This window comes from Limanda limanda, chromosome 4 (assembly GCF_963576545.1).
Source record: "Limanda limanda chromosome 4, fLimLim1.1, whole genome shotgun sequence".
NCBI classification, from domain to species: domain Eukaryota; kingdom Metazoa; phylum Chordata; class Actinopteri; order Pleuronectiformes; family Pleuronectidae; genus Limanda; species Limanda limanda.
In genome coordinates, this window is record NC_083639.1 from 22,554,647 (window position 1) to 22,579,148 (window position 24,502).

Genomic DNA, 24,502 nt, shown 5'->3' on the forward strand with positions numbered 1-24,502 from the left:
CAGTTGTGGAATGTTCTACAGTACAGATGCACACGTTCTCATTTCATTCTAAGGCAGGGACCCAGGGAGCCATGCACAGCTCCAAAGGCCCGGAGAGGAGACGCCGCAAGCAATGTGAGAGAAAGTGAATATGAAAAAGGCACCAACACCCCACCATGCCTTCGCCCAAACCTACTTCACCATCCAACCTAACCCCTACCTCCAAACAACAAGAACTGTTACTGAATCTACCTGAACTCGTTTTCAATGTGCACTTGTCATTTTAAAAGAAAATATAAGTGCATAGTGAGTTTTTTTGTCTTACACTTTACATTCTAATAATCTAATACAGTGGTATTATTTTACTTCAAGCTCATTAGTCACCGTATAGTGTATTACTGATGTTTATAAGACAATATTACGAGTAAGAAATGTATATTTTATAATCTGTATTCATACATTAGAGCTGTTCTCTGTGTTTTTATAACTGGCTTAAGTTACTGTACTGGTAATGTGCTGTATGTCATCTTTTACACTGCCATCACTGTAGCACTGACATAACGTAAATGTGAATGTAGGTTGTAACAAACATACATCTTATGATGCACTTCAACACATCTTCAGTGGTTGTACCTGGGGTCATCTGGTGTTTCGGGTGTTTTGACGTTGGACACCCTCACCCAGGCGACCCGACCGGCCTGTGTCCAAGAAGCAATAGCCCACCTTTTGTCCCTCCTGAACCAGAGCTATTGTGAAGTTCGTTCTGCTGCTTCTAAAGCTCTACTTATGGCTCCATGCAGTGGTGATGCCAAGGAGCTTGTATGCTTTGCTTAATGGTCTTCCTTCAAAGCCCCTTGCTCTCACTTCAAGAAGAACACACCATGCACACCACCCCTGTCTGCGGAATTCCTCCAGCAGCTCTGCATACTTCTCCCTTTTTCGCTCTCGTTGGCCTCCTCCATCATTTCCTCCCATGGCACCATGACCTCCGGTACTTCCACTTCCTGTCTATTGCAGCACTCCCTGGATTGGGTAACCCTGAACACCTCACTGAGGGTCTCTAAGTTTTAGCCTGATCCTGCTGCTATATAGGGCAATGCTGCTCAGGCTTCATGGTAGTCCCAACCACCTGCGAAGGCAACCATTTATCCTCCTTTCTTATCCCTCAACCATGGACATTGGATATTCATATTCCAGCAATGGCCATAAAATGTACCTGGTATAATGTACCTGCCATCAACCATCCTTCCAGGTCTTGGTTGGTCACTCTGATGGAAGCAGCATCCCTAGGCTCTTTATAGGATTTGCGTACCTCGGATAGAGCGATGTGGAACCGATTTACTACTTTCCCTCTCTTTGAACCAGGGACATGGCCTTCATGGCTTGAAGCACATCTGAGTCCAAGTGAAGAGTTTCTCCAATGAAGATCCCTCTGTTGTACACTAGGTAGAATTCTCCACTAGGTCCGGTGCACTGATGCCATTCTCTTTATGGTAGTCATCAAGTCTTTTCCTGGAAGTCACTGGTATAGTGAAAATGGCTGTAAAATACATCTTGTGATAGATCTTATAATTCTTTATAAACTTTATTATACTGTAAGTTGGAGTACTTGTATCTAAACATTAAAAAGCTTTACAATTATGTTAATTTCTTGTGAATTTTCTTATTATACATTAAACAAATAATCAAATGACTTTCATATATTGTTATTCTACACACCAAATAACATATTTTATATAGATATTGTACTTGCCATTTAATATTTACTTGCTTTTAATATTATTAACTTACTATTTTGCCTTGTCTGGAAATGATGTCAATTTGCAATAATAGTTTACTATTGCACAACAAATATAAATATTTCCACAAAGAAAACCAAGTTTGCTCACGTCATGTCAGTGAATCCATTCCTCAAAAGATAATTGTACTTGAACCCTGGCAACTAGATCAAAAAGCTGATATTCCAAATTCAGGAATATGTCAAAGAAACAGTTACCAAATACAAACAGGCCACACACACCATCTGTAAAACGAGGAACATACGTTTATCTAAGAGAAGCGCTTCGTAAGGACATTGTAAACTACTCAAAATATTGTTTGCACAAGTGTAAAGTGGTTGCAGATGTCACACCCTGTCTGCTGATGAAGGCCAGAGGTGAGAAGCAGAGCCAGGGCTGGCGTCTCTCTACAACATGACTGAAAGCTGGAGGAGCAGCTCTCCCTGTGAAACACGCAGGAGAGATGGCGCGCCAAGAACAAATTGTCATGGTTTCTGCAAAATAAATCATTCGTATTTGTTCTGGAGAGGCTCTAGGGTAATTTGGCATTGTTTGTGAGCAAAATCAGACTGCAGTTGAATACCTTCATGTCTATGGTGTTCTGACAAGATGACAATATGAATTCGTTTCCGTCACCTTGTCATCTGGCCTTGTATGTGGTCGATTTTATCACGGTATCGGGAAGATAATTACTTTTCTATTTCTATTCTATTGAGTGTTTGGCCAGGCTTGATTTTTGTAGGTTGCTTTTTCTAAGATACCATTGGGACAATGCCAATTTATACAAATCAATATCATACCACACATTGTGTAATATGTGCCTCACACATTATTTTTTACAGGTTTTATTTTCAGGTTTATTTAAAATTGGGTACCCAAAATTGAAAGAATATAAACAAGAGCACCTTTTCACAGCCTAGTCTCTTTACATCACCTCCAGTGTCTATTATAGTTGGGCAGGTGCACCATATAGATCCCCACACATTACTCACACCAGTTTTGCATTGGACCCCTATAACGCTGTCAGACAAATATCTTCAGACAGTTTACAGGATCACAATTGATGTAGCAGAACCAGAAATGTCATATTTATTTATTCCATCCATTTTCTTCCTTGTCCAAACCTGTCACTTCTGGCCTCTAACCTGAAGCAGAGACAAGGGGCGAGCTCCAGATTTCTGCTAAACTCCCTTTTCAAATAAGCTCCAGATTAGTTTAAGCTAACTCACGTTACAATTGATCTGACTTGGACCCTCAAAAGCCACAGAAGGCTTTAAACAACTTAAATGCAGTACTGCTCCCTAAGACGTGTAAAGAGACTTTGATGTGAAACATTAGTAGAGTTCCATTTATCTGCCTCCATAAATATTTCTCCTCTTTTGACAGGTTTCTACTTATCTTTTGGAACCTCTTCCATCAGATACCCAGATGTAGACAGACAACACGTTTCAACCAGAATCGAAGAGTGATGTGTTGTACTGTCAATACTGACAATATGGGGGGGTCTTAGGTAACTGCGCCACTTGGCACTGGTAACCAATGTATTAAAGATTTGAATTATCATAAACACCTGAGACCTGAGTTTGTATATAAAGATAACTTGCTTCTTTTTAACAGAATTTGATTTCCCTGATCCTAAACATACGTACTCAGTTCCTTTACTTAAGTAACAGGTGTCTTCAGGAGATGATATTTCCCCCTGGCACCAAAAAGCTTGACAGAGCAGATCACTTGGTGCTATCGTAGTCTTACTGGGGTCAGACGATATTATATCATTCCAATTATAGCCTGACCCCGAAGACATGAAGCTCCAGGTGAATTCGGAAACATTAAAATGGGCATCAGGTGTGATGATCCTTTTATTGAGAGTAGAGTGTCATAAAGGGCGACAACCAATGCAATAACCTAACAGAAAGAGGGGCATGTTTGTTTTTTATAACCCTCCATGACAGCTATTGTTGACCAATAGGAGCACAGTTGACAGTCTGCTTGAAGAGATGAAATGTAAACATGGTGAAACAAAGTGGAATTGTGACACGGAGCAAAGGTTTTTTAAGCTTTTCAGAGCACAAGGCCAACATCACAATATCATTCACATTGATTGTTCAACTTCTTGTTCCCAGAAGTCAGTCGTGAGCGCGGACTTTCCACTAATGTCACAAAGGAGAGTAGATGGTGTTCGGTCAGGAAGGAACATACAATAAATGGTAAACGGTCAATATATTTATATAGTGCTATATTCTTTTCTTGATGACCACCCAAAGTGTTTTACATTACAGTTTTGCCATTCACCCATCGACACACACATTCATACGATGCATCTGTGTGCAGCACTTTCTCAAATACACATCCATCGCACACAGAGGCAATTTTGAGTTGAGTGCCTTCCGAGGACATTTTGGAAAGAAATTATGATTCTATACTCATGTTATACACAGTGGCCATCTTGAAAGACAAGATTACTTTGTAGTCTAACCCCAGCAGTACCTGAAGTTCTCAAACCCAGAATATCAAAAAGTACCACTTCAATAACCAAGAAACATTTTTGAAAGTTGATGAAAAATAGTTATTACAAGAATAAAAGTATATCTGTGTTAAGTACAACTCCTACATTTTAAGTTCTAAAAGCAAAAGAATTGTCCCCTTTAAAATTTTGAAGCATCAATATCCATTTGAGTCCAGTTGTTCCATTTGTAGGCGTCAGGGTCGCTATAAAAATGTCAAGGTCACATTCATTCGAAATGGGCGCCAACATGTGTTACTTTTGTGCAGTGTCGGTTTTTGTGTTGATGTTGTAAGATGTCCAACCAGCCTAATACAATGGAGAAAATCAGAACACTTTAAAAGAATAAGAAATCTCAATAGTTAAATGTCTCTATATAGTATTACATATTATTATTGTTCTATACCACCTCCCACCATAATAAGGTTTCATTTCATAGGACATTTCAAGGCTCATTCCTAAAGGGAGGAAATTAAAACAGGGAAGGGGGACTTAAGCTGAATATCCTTCAGCATAAGACCTGTATTACTGCATCCCAGGAGAAATAATATACTTTCTTTACATGGACTTCAAACATTAACTGTGAGTATTAACTGCCCCTAAATCAGACATTCCTGTAGAGCTGTGGAGCTGAGGGCTCGTACCAAACTCAGCAGGGAGGAGAAAAGAATAACAGCAGCCGATTACTGTGGGTGTGAATATCTAGTCAACGTTATATATTATAAGAAGATAAATTAAGTAAATTATTGATCCCTGTCGGACTGTTTAGTTGTTGAAGTAGCAAAAAAAGAGATAAGAAAACAAAAAAAGAGAGACTTAAAATCTAACACATGCAAAACTGCCTCTGAACATTTATCTTAATGTCTTTTTTTGTGCCATTTGATTGACATCCATTTCCTGGAGGGTTGTTTTCTATTAAGCGCGTTGTTACACTGTCTTTCATCATCCGTCTTTACCTCGTATGTGTGGATGTGTTAGCGAGATCAGAAGGTTAGTCAGAAGTCAAAGGCTTCATGAAAAGGAGCTACGGTGAAGTGGGACTTTAAAAAGTAATAAACAGAAGGAGTGAGTGCCTGTTTTTTGATTTACATGTTGTACGCCAGCAGTGTTGTTATATCACAGCTATCAAAAGCCTGTTGAGTTGCCAGAGAATGTGAAGTATCTGTACCACAGACACCGACTAGGCCTTCAGACATGATCATCAGACAAAGGAGGTTTAAATGTTCAGCTTCATAGGTTCTCATGTAGATATCAAACTCCAGTGCATCAGGTAACACTGGTCTACAAGACAGTGTTATGTCATTGTCCACTTGCACAGAGAATAGTTTGTCTTAATATTTGATTGAATTTATAATCAATCCCAGGTAGCATACAGATGTGGGCCACTTCCGGCAATGATGCTACACATCTGGTCTTCTTGTGACCCCCACAAAATGGATTGTGAGCCTAAATTTGTCTTCTTGTAAAGTATAAATCGTGGACCTCATATCCTAAAACAAATGGCAAACATGTGGTGCTCCAGACAAGGTGTAATCTGGATGTGAGCCTTAAGTGGCCCATGTGGTAAATGGGGAACATGGTCAAAATAGCACAAAACAAGTTTGGTCCTCCTTTGGTTGACATTATTGCTATGGCTTAATTGTGGTCCATTTCTGGCAAATAGGAGCAGACCAGCCTAGTGCCATGTGTTTCACATGTGGAATGAGCCAAATCTGTGCCCAAACTATTTTGCTATATGTCGTGGGAGACTGTTTCTAGAAAGAGAAATCGCTATAGATGTCAAGGTCACTTGTATCTGTAGTGACAAGGTGGCTAAAACAGGCCTATGCCATTTAGTACCAGAGATAATACGATACCCTGCACTCTGATATTACAACAGAAAAAGCAATAAAGCTTAAGTCATATATTTTCTTTGCACACTCTGGGACAATACAATGTAACACACTACATGAGCTCTGTAACCATTTTACACTGCTCTTTTAGGTCTGTTTTGGTCTAGTCCAGAAAAAATAATAAACCCTCATTTAGCAGCTAAAAAGCCAGATATTTTAAAGTTTCTTACACAAAATCACTGTCTACACAGGATGAGGAGTGGTGAGACTTATGCCTAAAAACAACACAGTGAACTGAGCGAAGCCACATGGATCCGTAGAACTTACGCCCTGCACAAACTGATGCGGATACTGTGGCAAACAAGCTTGTTCCTGTGTTTGGACCTCTACACCACATGCAAACGGAATTTTAAGTCACTGAAATTGATTTTTTACAAACAATTCCCAAAGTGCAGATTTCCAAAGATTTGTATCCGTGTGAACATGTAGAACAGAGCGTTTAGGAACCAATGACAACACAGCATGAAAACTGTTGCTTTGTGTTAGGGTTGTGTTACCAGTTTCTCTACGTTAGTTTAGCACTGGGTCTAATTCCAAGTTAGCAGTTAAATTTATCATCTCATCACGATGCCGACATTCACAAGCATCTGCCTCACCCACTATTACGTGGATCACGGCGTTCTCTCGCATTTTGTCGGATCGTTGGTGTAGAATTTATCGCCACCTTCTGGCCCAGGATACTACCGTTCGCGTAGAAGAGGACAGAGGGAAAACAAATATTATGTAGTGCAGCTTGGAGACGAGAATGAATCGGAACAAGCAGAGATAACGCTGTAATTTTACGGTTATTTGGGTGGAGTGACATTACTGGGAAAATAAAGCAATGTAAATCAGCACTTACTATGGAGCTAAACTTTGCACTCTCTGACTGACTAATTTGGGAACAACCCTCTGCCAAGTCTGTCAAAACCAGACACTTATTTCCTCACCCTTTGGCTTCACCTACACCTCAGCAACAGAACATACTCTGAGGTTTCTGCGCTCATAAACAGCCGATAACTTTCAGTAAATCACTGCTGCAGCTCTGCAGATTATGATGACATGGGAATGACAGCTAAATGAGATCTTTGTTCTAGAAAGCCATTAAATAAGTCGGTTTCACATGGAACCATAGCCACACACACACATAGCTAACAACTCAGAGCTCTCCTCGTGTGTAGCAAAGAAATTGAAATTCAAGTTCTCTTCCAAAGGGTGACAGCCGTTGGGTGTGTTGATTATACGGCTTGTTAATCAAACTGTTGCAGCAATATCGCTTTCTGGCACACATCTGACCTTCACACTGTAATTTGATACGTCAATATAGCTGAGATACAATTCGAGCCGTATATCTTTCCTTTGATACCTTTCCACTTAACACTGTCAAACACACTTTAATTACACATAGTTTATGGATTTACGTTTACTCTTCTTGGATGTGATTAATTTTGCTCTTGTAGTCGAGTGAAGGTAAACAAAATCACTGTTTAATCAATCATCGCTTCATCATGTCTTGATTTCGTTTCCCAGGTGGAAGGTAAAGTGAGTTGCGTCAGTATGTAACTCTTAGCGTGTCCCAGTGTTTGTTATAATTATCTAACATTTGATACGATCAGCAGGTTCCCATCCTTTGACTCATAAAGTCATCCCTCAGAGCTGGTTCCAGGTCTGACAGCGCTGGCACGCAAGCACAGTCTGAGCGTGAGCCAGAGCTACTACTGTATCACCAACGCCTCCACACACACAAACAACCTACCCATACCTCCTCGGTGACTGTCCCTCCCTTTCTCTCGCTGCCTCAAGCTATTCATGTCTTCTCATGCTCGGTGGCATGTCAGGCTGGCAAATTATAAAGCAACAACAACTATTTTGCAGTGAGCACAGTAGTTGTTTATCACAGATGTGACTGTGGTGTCTCTGTGGTATTTATTCAAAGATTGGATGGTGAAAAAAAAGAGGACAAAACATAAAGGCAATATAATTCCTAACTTTCAAACAGGATGCAAACAATGTTTTACACAATAAATAATTTTTTCACACAACAAAATCAAATCTTCATTTCTAAATTTCAGTCAATACCTAGCCACAGAACTGGTGTGTATTACATAATGTGTCAGGCAGTGCAGTGATACTCCCAGAGAACAAAGACTGGTTGTGAGGCTGTGGAGGCAGAAGGTGATATCAAGGCGCCATGTTTGTGCTGTACACCTTCACTGCACTGCCATCTTGTGACTAGGAACCAGCCTGTATTGATTTTTCACTGGACCACAAACTCTATATATATTTTATTTAGTCAGTTATTCTGCTATGTTCCATTGTTGGTTATACCATTGTACTTACAAAGGTTACCAAACACCATCAGTTTACAAACTGATTTTGATCTATTGTTGTGCACACTGTGAAATGAAGGGTTATAATGACTGCTAAGGGTGAGCTCACGTATAGTTTGCAGTGTGGAGCAATTTATCTATGTTGACGTATTTTTGGTTATGTATCCTCCTGTTATGTCATTGTTGGCTAAAATGACACTAACAGTTGATGGAAGGCTTTCGACATCGCAGTGTTTCCACTCGGTAGGTGCCTCAGCATCATCCAGGTGAGATTCCGAAGAAGCACCCCCACTGCAGGTTTTTCACACTCGTCAGTTTTTACAGATACAGGACATCACTTTCTGTGGTTAGATCAACCTTAGATCAACCCTAAGCTCATATAGCTGGTTGATGATAATGTATGTAAAATTATGATGACAATAATTATATATTATATATAATAATATTTATGTTCGTGTACTATTATTGTAATACTGCTATATATTGCAGTATAAGGTCAACATGACTTTTTATTTCTTGGCAAAAATGTTGGTTATTTTATTAATTCATAATTTCCCTATTTAACTGCCTATCAATTCTATATAAAATCCCATATCTGGTGATATGGAATTAACTAACATTGCGCATCCACAGTTTGCATAGAACCTCATCAAATAAGAGAGAACATCTAAATGTACTTTCAACCTTAAATGATCTTTGTGAAGTTTTATAATGAGAATACGATGTTTGACAGAAGCTGAAAAAAGGTTGACAGGATATACAGATGTCAGGATGTTGTGGCTCCATCGGGATTCTGATTTACTGTGTCATCACATCATCCACAGGATAAAGCATTACAGCTCAGAGGTAGCAGGTGAAGCTAGTGTCCTCAGAAAATCTTCACATCTTGAAAATGCTGTTCATAGCTTTGATTTCACCAGTGGACAGAGGAGAGAGATTGAAGCCTCTCAGCTCAGGGTTACCTGCAGACAAACACAAAGACAGATATCTCACAGTACTGCTGGGATGATCCTGCATTCAACCAAAACACTTCCACTTGCACTGGATGTTATTGTGGCCGTGGAATTTTTCCAAAAATAACACGAGGGACAGGAACTTTATCAACTGTTTTACCAGAGGAGTAATTCTTGAATTGAAACCCCTCCCTGTTTATTCCTCCAAGTCTGCAGCTATCTGACTGAACACAGAGCAGACTCCGTTCCCCTCTCACTCTTCCAACAAGTGGACCACTGGGAGACATTTTTGTTTAAGGATACATCTGCATTAATCAAACATCTGGAGACTGGACATTCCTCCTATGGAGATTGCAGAAATATTTCACATGTGATGACAGCACTTCCCTGTTTGCTTTTCATTTCAACTTTGATGGGTCACAAAATTTCAAGGGACAAAGGTTAAAAGATGAAGGGTTACAAACACAACCACACATCATCCCTCTAGAGCAAGGGTTTTCAACTGGTTTTGTCCCAGGGACCACCATTCTGACTGGAAAGTAATCCGCGGCCCACTGATGTGCCTACGCGTGTGTGTGCGTGCGTGCATGTCGATAGAAGGAAGTTTTAACATTTGGTTTTCCATGTTGGTTTTATTTAAAAACCTCAAAAAAATCTAGATACATCTACTTAAAAACCTCAAACAAATCTAGAAATATCTGTGTAAAAAACTACAAAAACAGTTGATTTTCGGTGCTTAAGAATTCAAAACAAAATTAAAATGCAGTTTATAGTTGAACTGCATCTCAGAACCATATGTACATCAATATATAACGTTCATGACTTAAATGTACAGACATGTAGTTGATATGTTGAGAGAACGTTAAAGTAACGGTGATCAATAACAATCAACATAAACTGGGGCTACAACTGAAGAGGGAAGATGACAAAGTAATGCAGAATATGTCACAAATGATAATCATACAATATCACACAAACAATTGACGCCTACTTAAGTTTAACCTCATGATCTCCAGCAGCAAATCCCACCTACTGCTAGTGTTGAGGGGAGGGTTGGGTGGCTATTATGCCAATTTATTTTTCTTATTACAAAGTGTTTGTTTTTCGCTGTTTTGTTTTATTTAATATTTTCATTATTAATTCTGCCCTTTTGGGCCTTCTTTTTGGGAAAATAAAAATTCCCATCATACAAACTACATCTCCAAGACCTCCTGAGAGTTTTTCTACCTAGCTCAACCGCTCTTCTACATCTACCTTTAACACGCATGCACGGGGGAAAACTACTGGCAGTTTCTAGCCCCAAGCCGGTTTCAAGGTTCCCCTCATCACCATATTTTTCTTATTTTAGATATTTTTCACGATATTCAAGAGTAATCTGGAAATGTGTTGAAATATCAAAGCGAATTTTGCGGACCCCTGCAATGCCGTTGCGGACCACCAGGGGGCCGCGGACCCCCGGTTGAAAACCCCTGCTCTCGAGCTTATCTAAACATCCTCTCTGTGGAGACACTGATTTGAGCTCAGTCAGCTTATGTGCAGAGATCCAATTAACATGATGCGAATGGTACTTGCGAATGATACTTGCATTGAGATAACAGGTCTAAACTGCACCACAGGTATTAAAAGAAGTCCAATCTCTTGTAACACTAATTGAATAACCATGTTAAAGCTGGATAATTTAGCAGCACACCACCATCTACAGCCTTAAAACCACCTTGAAATTATTATATTAGACCTCAGATTTAATCAAAACAATCTCAAAAGTGAACTGATTATTGTTGAATTCTGCAAATGAACTTACAATAAGATATGCTACAAACACCATTATAAGATCACATTCATGTATTCAATTTTAGAAAGTAGGGTTTTTTCAGAGTTCATGAGTCATCTGTCAGACCTTCTGGAGTGAAACAAGTTTCCCTCTAGGAGTTATCCGTTAAAAGGCAGAGTGAGTGTTGACACATAACGCTATTTTAACTAGTTTGAATACAAAAAGGAGTAAGACATAAAAATGCCCCAGAAATGAAGACGTGTTGATTGCCTCCTGGTGGCTGGCTGCAGTATAGGCCATAAACACTGCTCCCTCTATGCTTGCAGATTGGATGTTTGCCAGGTGCAGGGTTCTAAAGGGTTGTACTGAGTCTAAATAATCATGGGTTTGTTTCAGTCGTAACAGGCAATCAACAAATTTGAGTGCCACCTCCCATTCACTCTGAAATAATTACTATTATTTTCCAGGAAGTAAAAGTGTGTAGTGTACCACGTGCCCGCCTATGTAAGTGTATGTTACCTACCGCTTCATGATTTACCTTTAAAACAATAGGGTAATACTGCACCTGCACTTGCGTCATGCATGGCGCCTTCTAGCATCCTCCTCCGTCACAACTTTCACCATCACTCCTCTCAACAGTGACAGAATGTTTCACAGAGGTGTATAGTCAAACCAGTGTGTTGATATATCTATTGTCTCAGCTAAATCTTGACTAATTGACTAGGAATAACGTATTGAATGGCTAGGGTTGCACTGCATTGTGCAGATGTTCACTGTTCACATGTTTGTGTCTAAGTTAAAAGATAAAATGTTTAGCTGACCTAATTGCTCATATAAACTTCAGACATGCATCGAACTCTCCTGACATCCTCCAAAGGGGCTGTATGAGACGGGTTAGATGTTTGAGTGAGAGGGTCCGGAGCTTCTCTTGCCAGCCCCCTAGTGAAAACTCTGGATAATGTCTAAAAGAGCCCATGTGAGAACACAGCAGGAGATCATCCGCAGGACATTCCCTATAGTTCATGTCTGAAAACGGCTATAAAGTGGCAAGAAACTGAGAAGAATGAGTGAGATTTAAATTAAATTCCTGTCTTTATACTTAGCTTACTGCCTCCTGTCTTTATATTCTCAGTCATGAGTGTGTTTCTCAAAAAATGATAACTTTTCCTTTATCACGTTGTGTTGCCAGCTGAACAGCGAAGATGCTCTCCATACCTTGCATCTCATTGAGACGGTTGACTTTTGCTTTCAGTTCTTTATGAAGGTCGTTAATCTCCTTCTCCAGCTGCTCCTGGTCTATGATGAACAGAGACCAGAACAGGTTTGGTTGATCACATTTTGCAATGATACAGCTGCATGTTAAGTTTGGGAAGATTTCATATTTAGCTGATATTGAAGTGAAAAGAAATAAATACAACCCCTGCAGCAAGTCCGCCTTTCTTCAATTGTTACTTATTATTTCATGAACTACAATAATTAACTACAAATAAACTAATATTAATTGCAACATGTGTAATGTTTGGGCAGACATCCACCGAACCACTAAGAACTTCACTAATAATAAGTTGAACTTATAGGAATTGCCAGTTGATGATAGTTCAAGAGCCATTTAATTCTGACACTTCACAATTGCAGCAACAATCAATGACCATAGGCTTGTGTAAGCTAATTGCTGCCCACAAAGAAATAGATTAGAAGATACTTTTACATTTATTTTTAATGTATTTTAGAAATGCCATGGAAGGAGAACTCAGATGTCAAGACAGCACATGTGTGCATGTAGGAAAGCAGTAAACACTTTCTTAACTCATGAATAGAAAGACTAAAATAAGCATGTGCAGGACACATCAGCACAGGTAGGGTACTAAGCACTGACTGAGAAGGGTCTGCAAACTTTTACTCATACCACAATTGTACTTTCTTTGTTTCAGTCTATGAAATAAAAAGTATCGAGGGCATTACTGTGTGAAGAAAGGCTCATTGTATCATCTATTGCAGGGTGTGCTCCTTCCTTCACTCCAATACCTGGTATTTTGCCCAGAAGTGTCCAAACTCAACTCATAATATGCGTTGTAGTGAAAATGATATAAACTGGTGTTTTTTTTACCTTTCTCAATCATCTCTCTCGTCTTTGACTTGGGGAATTTGATGAACATGTTTCCAAAGCAAACCTTCACTTTCTCTGAAAAAGAAAGCAGTGGTTCATTTAATGTTTGGTGCATCTACAACCAATATTACAACTATAGACCTGATTCAAGATCAAGATACTAAAGTATTGTTTCCACTTGGGGCTGTTGCAATATCCCAATAGAAACAATTATCATAATACAAATAGTCAAAAAATAATTATTGCTATAATATTGTGTAAATCAATGTAGCACTGCTGAAATAATTAATGTTTCTTTCTATCATGATGCAATAACTATGTGGTCACATTCCAAAATAGCACGTATTAGTTATTATTTCTACCCTATGTGCTGAGAAAACACATCTCGCTACAGTGGAGACACAGAAACAGCTGATTGAGGCTAAGCTGCAACCTCAGCATTACCAAACCTTCTGTTGATGATGAGGCGTCACTCACTTGAATCAGCCATTTCAATTTTCAGTGCGGTCAGGGCCTCTCTGTTCTTGTTTCTCTTTGAGTCCAGGTCCACAATCTGAAACAAAACAGAGCATGGTATTTGTCAACATTACACAAAAACAAATGCTGAAATGTCTTTGTGCCTTTTCGTAAAGAAATCAAGCTTATGAGTTAATGAGTAGAACATATATCACAGTCATGTTAAATGGTATGCTGTATAAACGATACATATGTAAAATTGTCTAGTGTTGCTCTTTCAAACATCATCTCTATAAAACAAAGTTTCAGCTCTGACACATCAGCATGTCTGTGGAAAACGTGTTTTATCATTTATCGTTTCTGGTATTTGTGCTCCTTCATATTGAGGTGGGGCAATTATTTGACACAATTTCACCATAATACAGTTAAACAAAGTTAGTCAGAGAGGTTCTGAACACAATAATAGCGGTCTCACTCTGAAATTATTGGGCAAAGTCTTTATAAAGTACTTTGAAATATCCAGAAATGATGTATTCCACAGTAGAAATGTTGGACTTTACTTTGAAAAATCTCTTAATCTGTACAGTAAAAGTGTCTGATATTCAGTGTGTGGGTAGCCTGAGAGGTTCTGAACACAGGCATATCAGTCTCATTGGGCAAAGTCTTTTTATAGTACTTTGAAATATCCACAAATAACCTGCTTGAAGCTACAAATGTGTGACTTATTTAGTAAAATCTCTTCATTGATACAGTAAAAATGCTATTCATAAAAATGACACAGGTAAGACGATATATACTTCTTCTGAATACAATCCAATACATTTTACTTTCAATTATGCATTTTTTATAGGCTCCATGTCAACAGTTTATTTTGAAAACCGGACGTAGGCCCACATGTGTTCTTCCTCTAACTTCGAGTACTCAGCTACCGTTCCCGGTCTGGGCAATTTGGATGCGTTTACCATAAATGTCAGTATAAGAGTGCAGTAGAATTTCTGTGTCGGATGATTTGACCGCAGTTGAGACATGTGGCGACAAACATTGTACCTGTGATGGCAGCTATTATAAACAGACTGTTAACCAAGCTAGTTAGCTTAGCTGCTAACACTGTGAGTGGATCCGGTTCTGGTAGCTGGTGTTTCCGCCCCCTCAGAACACCGTGCTCTGTCTATGCAGCTGTACGTGTTGGGCTACCTGTTGTTTAGTGGTGAGGACGTCCTCCGCTGCTTCCTCCACTTCTGTCAAGTGCTCTACAACAGCGTCCATGTTGGCTGTGTCGCTACAAAAATACGTCCGGCGTGAAACAACGACGCTTTACCAACGCTCCCGCTGTGGAAGTAGACCCGCCCTGCCCTGTCTCTGACTGGCTTTGGTTTGGTAATAAAGAGTGATGATTGGTTAGGATTATTGAAGGATATCAGGGTTAGCCAATCATAGACCAGCTGCCAGAGTGCTGCATAGTAATAATTCCCCAAACATTAAAACACACAACTCTCTAACACACGACTCCACGGTTGTAAATGTATCATGGTTGTTAAATAATGTCTAAAGAAGTGATTACTTTACAAAATCAAAGCACAGGACATCAAAGGTCAGGTGAGACCCTATTGAAATTGTAAGGATTATTTTTAGGGCCCGAGCACTGATCAAAGGTCAGGGAGGTCCCTATTTTTATTGTAAGGATTATTATTAGGGCCCGAGCACAGACATCAAAGGTGTCTGGTGAGACCCTATTGAAATTGTAAGGATTATTATTATTATTATTATTATTATTATTATTCATTTTTATTTTTTTTCTTCTTCTTCAGGCAAATGAATTGGCTTTTTGAGGGCTTTACCATGCTCAACTTCTTACCAAAATTTGCAGAAAGTTAGAAAGTGGTGAAAATTTACGTATTCTGAAGGAATTTTCAATGGGCGTCGCAAAATGGCTCAACAGTGGCCCATGAGACCCCCGGAAGGTGTTCACATTGACCGGTCTTCACAAAAATCGATATACAGGTGTATCATGACCAGACAAACAAAAAAGTCTTTAGTTGCAATTGGAAAAACACAACAGGAAGCCTGGTATTTTGCATTTAGTGGCCATTTTTCCACATTTTTACTTTGATACACTTGTTCCAGGGTTTTCATTGGATCAACTTCAAATTGAGATGAGTGTCATCACAACAAGATGGAGATAAAAACTGACTGACGGATTTTTTTTTAGGCACACGGTGTGACCGTGGCGTGGCGTCAAAGTTTGATTACACGCCATGAAAACACGATGTCCTGGATATTAAAACACGATGTTCTGTACATACATCGACCATGAATCCTTTGATGCTGAGCCGGTCAAATATCAAAGGAATCTTTGTTTTTTTATTATTTTCAGGCAAAACGCATAAAACGCTTCAAAATGCATGTGCTCGGGCCCGCCCAGTGCTGCTTTGCAGCCCTAGAAATTTTATATATTTTGATACTGTATTTTTGCTATCATATTTTTATTTTGATGTTGGATCTCTAGGAATAAGCTAGTTATTATTATTATTATTATTATTATTATTATTCAGGCAAATGAATTGGCTTTTTGAAGGCTTTAACATGCTCAACTTCTTACCAAAATTTGCAGAAAGTTAGAAAGTGGTGAAAATGTATGTATACTGAAGGAATTTTCAATTTCTCTTGTAACTTAAAACGATATGTAATGTCATGCCATAAATCAAAAATACATTTTGGACTAATGATAGATGAACATTTTAATGCAAATGTGCATTTGGTCGAGTAATGAAAAACACAAAAGAGCAATATGTACTTCATGTTGCTTTATTTGTAGTTTATTTTAAAAAGGTTTTATATATACTTCTCTTCTCTGAGCAAGGTTCTCCGCTCTTGCTACAGGGTCAGAATTAACACACTGCATATTTTGCTTGGAAGTGGCATCTGGTCAAATAAATGTAAACTGTTATAAATAAAAAAACACATAAATAAATAATAAATGACTAATAAATTCAATATAACCGAGATAAATTACATGTTACATTTTTGGGGTGGTATATATTCATGATTTTGTACAAAAATTTAACATAAACCGTTGTTTCTGAAATATTAGAAAAAAATAATACTCTAAAGTACTTTATGTGTATAAATCATTAATCGAATTTAAAAAAGCCCCAAAACTCCCAATCTAGGACATATATCTATCATGTCAAACATTCTGCAATGGTCGCACCACATTTGGTCGAACCACATGATATTTTTCTAGCTCAGTAAAAATTTAAGGCCACAGAATTGGCCTCATGAAGAAAACAAACTAGGTCAGCACAAAAGGTCACTATGACATTTAGAATCAAAATATGTATATTTTGAAATAACTTAGAATTTAAAGGTTTTTTTAGGTCATACCAGATGATATCCAAATGTGGCAACTACATACCAGCTGTGAAAAAGGTTATTTTTTTCCAAATTTGAGAGAGAGTTACAAACCTGTTGCTGCTTCCATGGGTCCTTGTATTTACTATGTTATTAATATATTCTAAATGATGAGCCATAAACAACAAACATCATCCTCTATTTTTTTTAGAATTTGTCACAGGATGCATCAGAATTTGCCGTGCATGTGAAAGACGAAGAAACTAAGCTCCCTTTTCTCGCACTTTTTCTGTCATTCAACCATACATTTATGTAATACATATTTTGCAATGCCTTCTGGGTGCCTTTTTGAAATTCAAGAAGTTTTGGTGATAAGATCCTATTTTCTGTAAAGATGAACATGTGCTTTCTTCAGCAGAATTTATACATTATTCTGCTTCGTCGGTATTACTAGCTTGCTTGTCTCTGTCTGTTGACTTTGTGTTAGTGGAAGGGTGTGTCTCTTCCTCCTGGAAGGCAGTCTCAAACAGGTTCAGGATGGACTTGCGGACTTTTTCCTTAAGATCTTTGCCCATGAACACATACAGCAGCGGGTTCAGGCAGCTATTGAGAAAGGCCAGGCTGGTTGCTATAGGGTCACCGATAGTGATGACGTGGCCCAAGGTTTCACTCCGGCTGATCGCAGTGTAATAAACCAGCTGGATTACAGTCATGCTGTAAAACGGCGCCCAGCACAGGAAGAAAGTGGTGATGATGGCAGCGATGATCTTGAAGGTGCGACTCGATTGGCTGGCCAGGGTGCGGTTCCTCCTGAGACGATGGATGATCACAGAATAACAGGAGACGATGACAGTGAAGGGGACGATGAATCCCAGGAGGAAGCGAGTGATGGTCATGGTCTGATATCGAAAATCTCCCAGCTGTTTCACTGATGGTGTTTCATAGTCGTCAGAAAGGGTAAAGTTGTTGAAGCAGTAGATGGTGTCTTCATTGTAAGGGTCTGACACAGTGTCCCTGAAGATGAAGAATGGAGTGCTGAGAATCAGAGCCAGTATCCAAACACCCAGACTCACGCAGGACGCCTTGCGTACACTTCGGTGGTTCTGGGCCCAGACGGGCCACACCACAGACACACATCTGTCCACACTGATCACCACCAGGATGTAGATGCTGGCGAACATGTTCAAGGATAGTACAAGGGCATTGAGTCTGCACATAAAGTTGCCAAAAGGCCAGTGGTTACCCAAAGCCATGTACGTCACACCCAGGGGCAGGAACGCCGTGAAGAGGAAGTCGGCCACAGCGAGATTGAGGAACCAAACGGTGTTAATTGTTTTCTTCATCTTGAACCCGGTCACCCAGATAACCACTCCATTCCCCAACACACCGAGAACAAAGACCAGGCAGAAAATAATGAGAGTCATGATTTTGAGGGACTTTCTCAGCTCAGCGTGCTCGTCCTTGTAGTCATAACCTTCGTATTCTTCGTTCAAGGAGCTGTTTCTTCCAGTGATGTTTGATGTGTTCATGGCGTAGAAAGGGGTAGCAGTCATTAGCTCCAGCATTGCCTTTGAACCTGAATCATAAACAAAACATTTAAAGGTTAACCGAGAGTTCAATAACAATCCATAACTAGGGCTACGTTGTAGCACTTGCGGGCCCGAGCACCTGCACGTTGAAGCCTGTTGCAGTCGGGGGAGAGAGCGGTCGATGACCAAACGCACGTCTCTGCGTTGGATGCGTTTTCCTCTCTGTGGCAAGGATAAAAGCTTCACTTCCTGTAGCCACCAGGGGGCGCTGTGATTTAAAGTCATGATTTCTGATGTCATCAGGCTGGGACTCTTGTCTTACATGTCTAGTTTGGACTCAATTGGACAATAAACGCTTCACTTCCTGTAGCCACCAGGGGGCGCTGTGATTTAAAGTCATGATTTCTGTGTAGATGTCATCAGGCTGGGACTCTAGTCTTACATGTCTAGTTTGGACTCAATTGGACAATAAACGCTTCACTTCCTGTAGCCACCAGGGGGCGCTGTGATTTAAAGTCATGATTTCTGTGTAGATGTCATCAGGCTGGGACTCTAGTTTTACATGTCTAGTTTGGACTCAATTGGACAATAAACGCTTCACTTCCTGTAGCCACCAGGGGGCGCTGTGATTTAAAGTCATGATTTCTGTGTAGATGTCTTCAGGCCGGGACTCTTGTCTTATGTGTCTAGTTTGGACTTGATTGGACAATATATGTCCGAGATACAGAACCTCGTGTTTTGATGGCGTTTAATCAAACCACGGCGAGTTGATGAACTTTGACGCCACGCCACGGTCACACGGTGTGACGAAAAATCAATCCCTAAATCCTTTTTATCTACATCTCGTTGTGATGACACTCATCTGAATTTGGAGTTCACCTGATAAAAGCCCTGGGACAAGTACATCAAAGTAAAAATGTTGAATATGGTCAAAATGGCCACTAAATTAAAAATGGCGTACTTCCTGTTTGGTCTAACACATCGGTCCAAGAGACTTATTTGTTTGTAATGAAAAGACACATGCCATACTCAATTTTTGTACAAGTCGGCCAATCGTAGTGCCGGGGCTGCCCTTTAGGGGGCGCTAGTCAGTTTTTTTGCCACGCCCATTCCTTAAAACCATATGAATATCTTCAGGGGGGGGATGTTAACACACATATGTAGTTTGAGTGAGATGGACCCATGAACACTGAAGTTATAGCAATTTCGTGTTTCGCGGCGAGTTGATGAACTTTGACGCCACGCCACGGTCAGACGGTGTGACGATGGACAAATCCCTAAATCATTTTTTATCTCCATCTTGTTGTGATGACACTCATCTGAATTTGAAGATGATCTGATGAAAGCCCTGGGATAAGTATGTCAATGTAAAAATGGTGAATATGGTCAAAATGGCCACTAAATAGAAAATGGCGGGCTTCCTGTTGCGTTTTTCATAATGCTCTTAGAGGCTTTTTTTCATCATTCGTCACGATACACCTCTCGCCTAACCTAGCGGCTGGGTTCCAGGGGGCGCTGTTGAGCCATTTTGCCACGCCCATTTCCAAATACTCCAGAATACTGTCATTTTCACCAAGTTCTAATATACTGCAAAGTTTAGCAACTTTTTGAGCATGGGAAAGCCCTCAAAAAGCAAATTTAGGATAGTGACAATAATAATAATAATAATCCTTACAATTTCAATAGGGCCTCTCACCATTCGGTGCTCGGGCCCTAATTAATACATGAGATTAAAATGTACCTCGTTTGAAAACTGGAACTCAAGATCAGGACATTCATTCCACAAAAAAAAAGGCTTCACTTATGTCAGTTCCTCTAAAAGGCCTGGGGAGGATGCTGACACCAACTTCCACACGCAAGAAAAGAAAGAAAACAAAATGTTTGTCTCTGGAAGCTTCCCACCAAATATAAACTGCCCGCCAGTTTTTCCTGAAAAAACAGAACCACAGATAATAAAACAATGTAAAAATCAACTTCATTATATTTAAATAACACCTCTGTCGCATTTGAACAGATAATTGCATATAAAGATTCCTTTTTGATGCAGAGAACAACATGAGAAAAAGCTAAGGGTCAAACTTGATAACCTGGATCCTTCTATAATCTTCCTTTCAGCCTAACACACAGGCACGCACGCACGCACACACACCTTACATTTGTTTCCTGGAGACTTACTCTACCTTTTACCCAACTAGAAACATGTCGTCGCCACAAAATTTTATATATTTTTTGGTCTCCATAAAGATATTAATTCCCCGCATTTACAGACAGATACATACAGCAGTCTTTATATACATAAATGTATATGCAAACAAATCTTTTTTCAAAGTAATTGTCAAGCCAGAAAGGCATACTAAATTCAAAAAATAATGAATGCTTTATTATTCAAATGCAACGTTAGATTTTGGTCTTGGTCTAATAACTTGGTCGTGATAGTTCCTTTTCACAACTTAAGCTCATGCGAACTGGCAAGTTTGTAACGTACCTTTCTCTCAGTCCTGAGGTCTGTTGAGGATGAATCTGCAGCAGAAGTCTCCCCGATCAAACTCTGACAGGTCAATATAAACTTCCCTGTGTTTTGTAATATGTCACTGCCACTGAGGAGGAACCACAAGTGGCACGCACACAAGAAACTCCTCCCAACCATCAAATCTCATGCACACGCTCACACTTGCACGGTTTTCGCTGTGTAATTGCAAAAGTCATGTCGCCAAAATGAGTGTCTTCACTGATACATTAGCTGTATGATGTATATTATGTTAATCTTACAGTTCTGCAACTTAAAATACATGATACTCCTTGTTGTTTTGTGTTGAAAGTGTGAAACAGCGTCTATGTAGTCTTACATCATTTACTATCCCCTCACTTCACCTGCCCTGCACCTCTAGAAATTCACATCAGCATCTGTCAGTAACTCAAGGCTGCCAAACAGTTGGAACAGAAGCCGACTCCGTGTTGAAGCTGGACCTGCAGACCATCTGTAGATCCATTAATGACATCTGAAGTCAGGATATATTTGACACATTCTGATGAGAGCAACTGCACACGTGTTGGTTGTCATGCATCCTGTTTTGCACTGTTTGTCAGATATGAATACATTATGCTGTCCCTGTATTCCCGGAAATGTTTCACTTGTTATTGTTTTATGATCCCTTGGAGGAAGAACATACACACAGGGTTTCAACCAACTAATTTACCTACTACCATCACTTCCTTGTTCAATGAAATAGCTAACTTCAAGGGTTAACTTAACTCAAGTCCTGTCCACAGTTTGCACGAGATCAGACCTTCCCATTATTCACATTTCTTCTTGACTCCTCTCTTTACTTGTAAGCAGCAGAGCTCTGCTACAAAAATGTCTTAAGATCATATTTTACACCAACATAGAATTTATAATGATTTCACAATACTCTCCAAACACCTATAAAACAATATTTAAACAGGATCCAGAAGAATCCAGGTGTTAAAAGTATTTCCTTGTTTATTAAAAATTGTAAATTAGTCTACAAGCAAATAAAATTGACATTAATATGTTAACTAATTTATTAATAATTTGCCTTTTTTGCAGAGAAAACATATGATATGCTCATAACCCATTAACACAACATCATGCAAAAGGGTAATCATAATAAATGATCCCCGTACAAAATGCTGATTCTTAATATTTATACAAATGACTGATGATTTGTCCACTTCCTAAACACATTATAGCTACTGATTTGCAGCCGTTCCTAATACAAACATTTATTTCAGTTTTTAAGTGATTATGAGATGAACGTTACAAGTGAGAAAAGTCTAAGTTAAGTCTAAATAATTTTTTAATAATAGAAATAATGGTATACAACAAGTTTCACAATAACAGTCATCATCATTTATGGATTTGTGAAAGAGTTTTCCACTGTAGGGTTAAAAAAGGCAAAAATAAACAATTATCATTTAGATTGTACACATACAAATTGATCTTTGATACAGAGGTTCAGATTATGTCACAGAAAAATGTGCTATTACACTTATTTCAATTCAATTAATCTGCAACAACTTTGAGAACTGATTGATTTTTGCTTTGGAAATGTGAGTATATGTATTTTTGAAGGTAAACTGACACGATGCATTTAAAAACTTGAGAGGTTAGCACAACACGCATGACTCAGGGTGGGGGGCACACACATTAAAGTATCCCCTCATAAAAAAGGGTTAGGGTTAGGGTCCAAAGATATGATCCAAAGATCAAACGAAACGCTACAATGCAAGTTCAAAATAACCACAACAATCTCATGGTAATATAGTTCTTTGTCAAGCCCTGATGAACCAGTCCTAATGCTGAATAACATGTTAACATAGCCTAGTGTGAGTTCGGAAAAGCTACAGTTACCTACCTGGGAAAGCAGGTTGGTCAGGGACAGGTACGGCCGGTGGATGTAAAGGTCGCAGCCATTGTGTCTCTGCAAGCTCCCACCACTAGGCGTGAGCTTAGGCGTTTCCTAGGTATGGCAGGATATTATCGTTGTTTTTGCAAAAACTTCTCGGTGGTTGTTTCTCCCCTTACCAAGTTGTGCAGTTCTCTGGTTCCGTTTGTGTGGAATTCAGAGTGTGAACATGCGTTTAAATCTGCAAAGTCTCTCCTCTGTAGTACCCCTGTGCTGGCAGCGCCGGACTTTTCTCGGCCTTTCCAGCTTGAGGTGGATGCCAGTGCCACGGGGGCTGGTGCGGTGTTGTTGCAGGACAGTGGTGGTGATGTGTGTCATCCCGTATGCTACTTCTCAGCCAAATTCAAGCGACATCAGTTGAATTATTCAACTATTGAGAAGGAGACATTAGCCATGCTCCTTGCCCTGCAACATTTTGAGGTGTATGTTGGCTCGAGCTCCTCCCCAGTGACAGTCTACACAGATCATAACCCTCTTGTGTTTCTAGCACAGATGTACAACAATAACCAGCGCTTGATGCGTTGGGCACTCCTGGCCCAGAACTACAACATCAACATCAAACATAAGAGAGGAACAGACAATGTGGTAGCTGACGCGCTGTCGCGTGGGTGAGATTATACTGATTGTGAAAGTGTGTGGTGATTGGTGTGATATGAGTGATTAATTACCGAGTGGGAGTTCGTTCTTATGTGAAGGGGTGTTACGTGCCGTGTTTTCCTTTTCTCTCTCCCCCTCTCTCTCATCTCCTGCAGGTGTGTGTGCTCCAGAGGCACATCCACCAGCGCAGCTGATGCCACTCTGCGATCAGGGAGTGGCCATAAGCACCGTGAGGTGAGCGTCAGGGAGAACGCCAGTGAACCAGCGAGGAGCATGGCAGCAGTGCCAGGGAGCCAGTGAGCCGAGTGGGTCAGTGTTGTCGGTGCTGTTGGTGGGCCAGTGGATCGAGCGGCTGGCTGGGACCAGACGTGTTGTGCAGACGTGGTGTGTGGACGTGCCGGTGGCTGCCTTTTTCCCCCTTCCGGTGTGGGAAGGTTGTTTCTTTGTTAAATCCTAAGTTTCCGGCTTCCTTGTTCAGTGCTCGGTTATTATTTACTAATTGTTTGTCCCCCCATCCTAGACAGCTTGGGGGACGTAACAGTTTTTCTGCAAAGCATGCAGTTGACATGTAGGTCTAAAGTCAGCTCTCACACACATGCACACACAAACACACTGTCAATGTATTTGATCATGTACACAAGTAGTGGCGTCAGTGGGTTGGGTACCAGGGGAAAGTTAGGAAATGAACATTCTATAATCCTCAGTGATGGGCCAACACTATTTAACACTGTAGATGCTATTTTCAGTTAAATCTGTTCCATACGTCCCTTATTAGTATGTTTTGTAGGTCGTGTGACAGCGTATTTAATGATGATTTATTATTATTATTATTATTCAGGCAAATTAATTT

The 24,502-nt window shown here is 39.8% G+C and overlaps 2 protein-coding genes across 2 annotated transcripts; both read right to left on the reverse strand.

Moving 5' to 3' along the window:
• Positions 1–8,017: 8,017 nt before the first annotated feature.
• Positions 8,018–15,021, reverse strand: pdrg1 (p53 and DNA-damage regulated 1). The gene is made up of 5 exons (XM_061070546.1): positions 14,943–15,021; positions 13,770–13,845; positions 13,293–13,367; positions 12,401–12,481; positions 8,018–9,423 (listed from the first exon to the last, which is right to left on the reverse strand). The coding sequence occupies exons 1-5, from the start codon at positions 15,012–15,014 to the stop codon at positions 9,341–9,343; spliced, it is 387 nt and encodes a 128-aa protein (XP_060926529.1). The 5' UTR covers positions 15,015–15,021; the 3' UTR covers positions 8,018–9,340.
• Positions 15,022–17,527: 2,506 nt separating this feature from the next.
• Positions 17,528–18,664, reverse strand: LOC133000109 (chemerin-like receptor 1). Its single transcript, XM_061069986.1, has one exon. It carries the CDS (start codon positions 18,662–18,664, stop codon positions 17,528–17,530), a length of 1,137 nt encoding a protein of 378 aa, XP_060925969.1.
• Between the last annotated feature and the right edge of the window lie 5,838 nt (positions 18,665–24,502).

What these genes read in the sequence shown, in the direction of transcription:
- LOC133000109 (XM_061069986.1), bottom strand. Translation starts at nt 18,664, where the DNA reads ATGCTGGAGCTAATGACTGCTACCCCTTTCTACGCCATGAACACATCA.
- pdrg1 (XM_061070546.1), bottom strand. Translation starts at nt 15,014, where the DNA reads ATGGACGCTGTTGTAGAGCACTTGACAGAAGTGGAGGAAGCAGCGGAG. An exon ending in GAGAGAGATGATTGAGAAAG is followed by an intron (nt 12,482 to 13,292) that starts GTAAAAAAAACA and finishes TGTTCATCATAG; the next exon opens with ACCAGGAGCAGCTGGAGAAG. An exon ending in CCGTCTCAATGAGATGCAAG is followed by an intron (nt 9,424 to 12,400) that starts GTATGGAGAGCA and finishes GTTTGTCTGCAG; the next exon opens with GTAACCCTGAGCTGAGAGGC.